This window comes from Mirounga leonina, unplaced genomic scaffold (assembly GCF_011800145.1).
Source record: "Mirounga leonina isolate KUSES-001 unplaced genomic scaffold, KU_Mleo_1.0 Mir_488, whole genome shotgun sequence".
NCBI lineage: Eukaryota > Metazoa > Chordata > Mammalia > Carnivora > Phocidae > Mirounga > Mirounga leonina.
Window position 1 is genome coordinate 2,208,049 of NW_023270777.1, and position 7,721 is coordinate 2,215,769.

Below are 7,721 nucleotides of genomic sequence, written 5' to 3' on the forward strand. Positions count from 1 at the left end.
CGATTGCATGGACGAACCCTCCTAGATCTAAGTGACCAGAGCTCCTCTACTCACACAAGAGATGTGGAGGCCCCTCTTCCCCATCCCCCACCCCAGGCCCCTAGGGTATGTCCCCCATTGTTATTTGCTCTTCAGATCCATCCTGTTCCAACCCCACGGAATGTTTGCGTGGGGCCGACCTGGGCTTGAAAGTCACAGAACAGTTGCTCTCCATAGAAACTACAACTTCCATCAGGCACTACTTCAGCGGAACAGGAAAGGATGCGGGGGCGTGCCCTCAACGCCCCGGTAGCTCGGAAGACAAACTGCAACCCCCAGGAAGCGCGAGATCTCAGCAGAGCGAAGAGTGACCGATCTCCGGCAGGAGGCGGGGCCGGTCGGGAACCACCCGCACAGCCTCCAGAAAGGGGCGTGCCCGCAGCTTGGGGGCGTGGCCTCGGGCTACAGGAGGAAGTTACCTGTTGAATCGTTCTGTCCGCTCGCTTCCCAACCCTTGCAGCTATCCCTAAGCGGGAAGCCGCAGACCACAAGCCTCTTCCGAAAGAGAGGTAAGGGGAGGTAGAGCAGGGGCGGCGGCGGCGACTCGCTATTACATCTCGCGGGAGGGGCCCAACAGCTACTTTTTACCTGCTGAGTCAGGTGGGCCGTTCCATGGGGGCGGGCACCATCATTTGAGAAAAGGGCAACGGCGTTGGAGGTATTTATTTGTTCGTTTTCAAGACTAAATTTAGAGCCCTTCAGCTGCAGACCCGTTGACGAACTGCCTGGGGCACTCTCGCGGCCTCGAGAGGAGAGAAGAACGCGGGCGACTTTTTGGCAGCAAAGGAACGGTCCGTCTAAGCGTCCTCCCTAACCCCAAACGGCTGAGCCACATGGCTTCCGCGGTCTGGGGGAGTGCGCCCTGGTGGGGCCCGCCGCCCCCAGCCCCAGCCCGGCCGCTCACGGACATCGACTTCTGCTCCGGGGCGCAGCTGCAGGAACTAACCCAGCTGATCCAGGAGCTGGGTGTGCAGGAGAGCTGGAGTGACGCGCCCAAGCCGGGACCAGACCTCCTCCGGGCCAAGGACTTTGTCTTCTCTTTGCTTGGTAAGTAACTCTCCCTGCCTTCGGGTACTCGCAGCCTTCAGCCCCTCCCCACCCCGCCCGGGCTTTGGGTCAGGCCCTCCCGAACCCGTCTCTTCCCGTAGGTCTTGTTCACCGTCGGGACCCCCGCTTTCCTCCCCAAGCAGAGCTCTTGCTTCTTCGTGGTGGGATTCGCGAGGGCTCCCTGGATCTGGGACCTGCACCCCTAGGTCCTTACATCCGGGGACCTCATTACGACGCCGGCTTTACACTCCTAGTGCCCGTGTTTTCGCTAGACGGCACTGGGCCGGAGGTGCAACTGGACGTGGAGTCCTGTTACGCGTGGCTGTGCCTCCCAGAGCAGATACGCGGAACCTCGATCCGGGAGGCTTGGCAGGATTGCCTAGGACCTCCAGTCCCAGGAGGACGTGATTGCAGCCACCGAGCCGAAAGCGAAGGAAGTCCCAAGGGCCGGCAAAGCTCCACGGACCAGACGCACGGTGATGTCACTGAACCTGAGCCAAACGTGTCTTTGGAAAAATCAGCGAGTAACGTTCCGGGGCCTGAGCCGCCTGGCCAAGACATAATCGATCGTGGCTTTTCTGCCCCACCGAAGAACCTGAATGGTGACGTCACCAAAGCAGCCGTCCTTAGCCCCGTCCCACAGCCGTGGGAGGATCGGGAGGCATGGCCCACACTTTGCCCCGCCCAGGTGGCTGCGTGGTTCTTTGCTTCACTGGCCGCGGTCGCCGAGTCCCTGTTCCCGGTCCCGGGTGCCCCACGCTTGGTCCACGCAGCCCGCCACGCGGGGTTCACCACCGTCCTCCTGGCCACGCCGGGGCCCCCGCGCCGCGTCCTGCTCTTCGACCTGATTCCCGTGGTGTCCGTGGCCGGCTGGCCCGAGGGTGCTCGGAGCCACTCGTGGGCCGGCCCGCTGGCCTCCGAGTCGTCATCCTTCTACCTGGTGCCCGGCGGCCACACCGAGCAGCCGGGCGCCTCCGGCTGGCAGCTCTGCTTCGCCCGCCAGGAGCTGGCGCTCAAGGCGCGCATTCCCGCTCCGCTGCTGCAGGCGCACGCGGCGGCCCAGGCGCTGCTGCGCCCGCTGGTGGCGGGGACCCGGGCCGCGGCGCCCTACCTGCTGCGGACGCTGCTCTACTGGGCGTGCGAGCGGCTGCCCGCGCTCTATCTCGCGCGGCCCGAGAACGCGGGCGCCTGCTGCCTCGGGCTGCTGGATGAGCTGGGCCGCGTGCTCGAGGCCGGGACGCTGCCCCACTATTTTCTGAGCGGCCAGAAGCTCCGTGCGGGGGATGGCACCGCGGCGCTGCTCGGGGCGTTGGCCCGGCTCCGCGGGGACCCAGCCCGCGCCCTGCGCGCCGCGGTGGAGGAGGCCAAGGCTGCGCGCAAGGGGGGCGGCTTAGCGGGGGTGGGAGGCGGGGCCCATTAAAGACGCTGTTCCTACCCGTGTGGAAAAATGCTTCTGTCGGCCTGCGGGATGTGGCGGGAGCTGCCAGCCCCTCGCCTAGGAGACACACCGAGCGCCCCGGGGCCGAAGAGCACAGCCTAAAAGGGCCCTTCGCGGGTTCCTCCCCGCAACCTCCTGCCCCGTCCCTGGCACAGGTCGTCCCATTTCTGGCCTCTCTACTCCCCAAGTCTGTGGCCAGCACCCCGCCCGGCCCGGTGCATCCTCCGGCCACCATCTTCCCCAATTTCTATGGTCTTTTAGGAGTCAGTAGGGAAGGGGTGGGGGTGCATATTTGCCGACAAAACGCAGAAGGAAGGTATGGAGACCAGGGACTGACCGATTTGGCTCACACAAAATCGGAGAGATTAAAGAAGGCCGGGTTGCGACCCGGGCTGGATCTCACCACCACCCCTCCCCTACGCAGTTAGTCCCCTCCCAAGTTCTGCCCTCCCAAGCCGGGCAGTAGGGTCCCTTTCTCCATCCTCCCACCGTCCGCCATTCCATCCATCTTAAGCCCAACCTCTCCTCCCATCCAGGGTTCCGTTTTGTGCAGTCACCTCCTGGTCTCTCCTCCTCTGAACCCCAAGACGTGCGGCCTTGCCTCGGCTCCGTCTGCCTCTAAGACCGTCCCCACTCCCTGCCTCCGAGGAACCCCGGGGTTCCGCCCGCCCTGCTGCGCCCCCCTCTTTCCCGGCGTCTCCGCCCCCTGCCCCGCCCCCGGGCCGGCTCTCAGAGGAGGGGGAGCTGCTGTCGCCGCCGCCTCGGCTCCCCACTGCCGCCGCCGCCGCCGCCGCCGCCGCCGCCGCAGCTCTGCTTGGTCCAGCCGCCCGGCCCAGTGCTCTGACTTCGCCTGACCAGGGCGCTCTGCGGAGACACCCTTCCTCCTTGCTGGGGGTCCGGGGCGCCTAGCCCGGCGCGGGGGGAAGCTCCGCTGGCGAGGGACAGGGAGGGAGGAGCCTGGAACCGGAGCCAGCGCCACCCGTCGCCGGATCAACAAGACAGGACAGGTTGAGGGGCGTCGGGGAAGGAAGAGGGGTGCTATAGGCTGTCCCAGGGAAGACGAGAAGCCCTGTCGCAGAAAGCTCCGATGCACTCTGACTTGTAGGGGGCCTGTTCACATTTGGGAACTGGTGATAACGTGGGTGCGCTCCTCTCGGGGGGCTGGTTGGATTGGAGGGCGTGGGATCTAAGCAGCACCAGCTGTCCCCGAGGAAATTAAGGGGCAACCAGGAAAAAAAAAAAACAAAAACCAAACCGGATGCTCCTTATCTCGAGGTGACAGAGACCCTCCAGACAACCACCTGGTGTATCCACTAGGAAGGGCGGATTTGGAGGTGACTTCAAAAGGAGTGGAGGGTGACAAGGTGAGGAAAGGGGCTCGGCAGGTGGAACCATGTACCACTAGAAATGGGGGTGACTTGGTGAAAAAAAGGTATTGTCCAGAGACAGGGTCTGGGAACCCCTAATTGCTGAACGGGGACAGCCTGGGTTTTCCCAGTTTGGGGGGACTTCACTGAAAAAAGTGGGGGATCCTTTCCACTTAGAGGGTGGCAAAGACACCAAGGTTGGGTTCCTCCCTGACATTGGCAGTGCCCCAGTAGGGATGGGGTTGAGCTAATATATTCAAAGCTGAGGACCCGCACCCTTTAGATTACAAGAGTGGATTTGGCAGGAGTGCGGGTCCCCAAAATAGGGTGGAAAGGTGCCTGGGGGTATTGGAACCACAGCTTGAAAATTTTGAGGGTCTCGCCTTTGGCCTAAGGAAAGTGGGGACAGGGACGGTGGAGAACAGGGAAGTGGGTAGTTTTCAGTAGGGGGCAAAAGTCGAGGGTGGGGTCAACAGATACATAGGCTGCTGGGTCCAGTGGAGCTAGCACGGGACCCAAGGGTGAGAGCTGGCGGCTGGGGGGGTGGGGGGTCTGGGGCTTATCCTCAGGTCCCGTGGGTGAGGCGGGGAGTTGGGACCCCAGCGTCAAAGAGCATGCCCTGGTGAGCGGGCTTCTCTTGAGGAGCCCAGCGCTCCGGGCGCTTGCCGGTTTGGGGGTGTCTCCTCCCGGGGCGCCATGGCGGCTCTGGCCAGTAGCCTGATCCGGCAGAAGCGGGAGGTCCGCGAGCCCGGGGGCAGCCGGCCCGTGTCGGCGCAGCGGCGCGTGTGTCCCCGCGGCACCAAGTCCCTTTGCCAGAAGCAGCTCCTCATCCTGCTGTCCAAGGTGCGACTGTGCGGGGGGAGGCCCGCGCGGCTGGACCGCGGCCCTGGTGAGTGGCTGGAGCGGGGTCTCCGGGCCTGGGGTCTCTCCGCCTGGGAGGTTGAGGCCAGGGACTCCGAAGGACGGGGCCCGACTGAGGGGGGTTCCCCGAAAGTGAAAGGGGGTGGGCCAGGACCACACAGTCTCTGCTAGACGATGCCTCAGCTTCCCGTCTTTTTTGCCCATAACCCCGAGTCTCCTTGCTGTCGAGGGCAAGGGGAAGGCTTGGGGGGCTAGGTCTGGCGCTCCGAAGCCTCGCGGCTCCCGCTCGCCCCCCGCCCCCTCCCCAACGCCGGAGTCCCCACCCCCACCGTCCGCCGCCTACGTGCCGGCTCTCGCGATTCTTTCAATGCCGGGCGGAGGGGCCTGGGGGTTCCGGACGCCCGGGTCACCCCGAGGGTTTCTGCAGCTCTGGCAGCCCCGCCCCCGCCCCGGTTCTCCCGCTCCTCCACGCCTTGGCTCCGTTCCCGCTGGCAGGCTCGGTGCCAATCTCCCCAGCTCTTCCCCGGGTGTCCTTGCGGCTACCTCGCCAGCCCGCCCCTCTGTGCGCCCTCCTCGGTGATCTGCGCTTCTAGAGGGGAGCCGGCCACCCCCCATTACCCCCTCCGCGACTCCGAGAGCGGCTCCCACATGCTCGGGGGACCCTCTGCCGCGAGGAACTCAGACCCAGTACCGGGCGAGAGACTCGCTCGGAGACGGGAGGGGGGGGTCGTACCACCTACAAGGGGGTACGGGGAAGTCGGCCGAGAGCAAGCGACGGGGAAGGAGAGTGGTGAGGGTTGGCGCGTGGTCCCCGTCCAGGCAGGACTGGCAGGAGTCCCTCTGGCCCCGCTCCCGCCTGCTCCCAGCTCCCCTAGGGGTAGCCCCCTCGTGCCCTCCTCCCCCCGCCGCCGGCCCTCCGTAGTGGTACGGTCCGCAGCCCACCCTTTGAGTGGGACCCGGCCCCCACGTGACTCCGCCTGCCTCGCCCGCTCCCGGGCTCCCCTTCCCCCATTTCCTGGGTTTGGTCCCCAATGTCCCCCACCTCAGGCGGGTTACCTGGCTGAAGGGGAGAGGCTGGGCCTCAGGGAGGGCTGGGGCCCCGCGAGCCCGCGGGCTGACAGACAGACAGACAGACAGACAGACAGATGGGTCAGTGTCAGACAGGCCGGCACCCGGCCAAGGCAAGGCCCGCGCCAAGCGCGCGGCAGCCGCAGCAGCAGGTGCTGAGTCAGCGTCGGGCCCAGTCCCACCCCCACTCGTGAGGGGGCGCCCCGACCCTGTGGTCACCTCGCCGCCCCCCACAGTCACAAACACACGGGCCCTTCTGCAGTGCCGCCTGCCTCCCTCTGTCCTCTGCCTTCTGATGGCTCGTCCGTCCTCTCCCCTCCCCCCGCTTCTGGTGGAGCTGTAGAGTAGGAATTAAGCCATTTAAATAAATTTCAATAAATTAAACGGAAAGCTGGGGGTTAGAGGAAGCAGAAGGGACCCGCACCCCGGCTTCCTCCGGAGTCAGGGAGAGGTGGGAGAGAGTCTGCTTAGAGGGTCAGAGAGCTGGGGCCCTGGGACCTGCGTCCTCCCTGCCCATTCTCCCCTCTTTCTTTCCTCCCGTCCCACCAAGTGTAGGAATGGTTCTGGGAACAGAGATGTCATCTTCAAAGATGAATGTCTCTCTCGCTCTCTCTCCAGAGCCTCAGCTCAAAGGCATCGTCACCAAACTGTTCTGCCGCCAGGGTTTCTACCTCCAGGCGAATCCTGACGGGAGCATCCAGGGCACCCCCGAGGACACCAGCTCTTTCAGTGAGAGGGGAAGCCAGCGGCTGGGTGGGAAGGAAGAGCGCGGGGACAGGAGGTGACATCCTAGTCCCACTTCCGGTGCTGCTGTGTTCAGTCTGGCTCTTGGACCCCCAAGGGAAGCGGTGGAACTGGGCTGGGGCCGTGGGGGGGGGGGGTGCCGGGCTGGGGGCCTGAGGCCCGGGGCACTGATGCCCCCTCTCTCCACCCCCAGCCCACTTCAACCTGATTCCCGTGGGGCTCCGTGTGGTCACCATCCAGAGTGCCAAGCTGGGTCACTACATGGCCATGAACGCGGAGGGGCTGCTCTACAGCTCGGTGAGACAAGGCTGCGTGGCCTGGGGCTTGCCCCCCGAATCTAGTTTCTTCTTATTCCAGCCCCCGGCACCCCCGAAATCTAGTTTCTAATGATCGGGGGCCGGCCAGACTCTCCCTCATCCCTCCTTTCTCCTAGTTTCTGCGTGGAGTGAGAAGTGGGCCCTCCCAGCCCCCAATGTATGGATTCTATCCTGGCTTGTTCTTCCTTCTTCTGTCCAGTGAGACGTCTCCTTGTCTGTCTGTCTCTGTGTGCCTGTCTGGGTCTTTGTCTCCTCAGCCACATTTCACAGCGGAGTGTCGCTTTAAGGAATGCGTCTTCGAGAATTACTATGTCCTGTACGCCTCTGCTCTCTACCGTCAGCGCCGCTCCGGCCGGGGCTGGTACCTGGGCCTGGACAGGGAGGGCCGAGTCATGAAGGGAAATCGAGTCAAGAAGACCAAGGCAGCCGCCCACTTTGTGCCCAAGCTCCTGGAGGGTGAGTATGGATTGCAGAAAAGGTGGGCCACACCGGAGGGTGCTGGCCTTGACATGGACGTTGAGTGACAGGCAACTTGGGGGCTACAAGTTTTCAAGAGGACACCTGTTTTGACGGGTCAAGCCAGGAAGGCTTTGGCCTTTGGGGGTTTGGGGAGCCCTCCTCCTGTGGGTTGGGGTTCCCAGAGGATGAGTTTCAGGGAAGGGCACCCTTTCCGAGCTCTGATTCCTCCTAGGTCTCTCCGTGCCTAATTCTCCTTCCTGCTCCTCTCTCTCCTTCACAGTGGCCATGTACCGGGAGCCTTCTCTCCACAGTGTCCCTGAGACCTCCCCTTCCAGTCCCCCTGCCCCCTAAAATGTAGTCCGTGGACTGGAGGCTCCCTGC

General features: G+C 64.2%; 2 protein-coding genes across 3 annotated transcripts; both read left to right on the forward strand.

Moving 5' to 3' along the window:
- The first annotated feature begins 336 nt into the window (after positions 1–336).
- TMEM102 (transmembrane protein 102) lies at positions 337–2,506 on the forward strand. Of its 2 annotated transcripts, none has more exons than XM_034989469.1 (3): positions 337–548; positions 721–1,086; positions 1,188–2,506. In XM_034989469.1, exons 2-3 carry the CDS (start codon positions 873–875, stop codon positions 2,504–2,506), a joined length of 1,533 nt encoding a protein of 510 aa, XP_034845360.1. In that variant the 5' UTR covers positions 337–548; positions 721–872. The 2 variants fall into 2 exon arrangements, with proteins under 2 accessions (XP_034845360.1, XP_034845359.1); XM_034989468.1 differs by having other exon boundaries at positions 742–1,086.
- A 2,081-nt stretch (positions 2,507–4,587) lies between these two features.
- FGF11 (fibroblast growth factor 11) lies at positions 4,588–7,703 on the forward strand. The gene is made up of 5 exons (XM_034989497.1): positions 4,588–4,780; positions 6,439–6,549; positions 6,758–6,861; positions 7,139–7,337; positions 7,621–7,703. Exons 1-5 carry the CDS (start codon positions 4,588–4,590, stop codon positions 7,689–7,691), a joined length of 678 nt encoding a protein of 225 aa, XP_034845388.1. The 3' UTR covers positions 7,692–7,703.
- Positions 7,704–7,721: the final 18 nt, after the last annotated feature.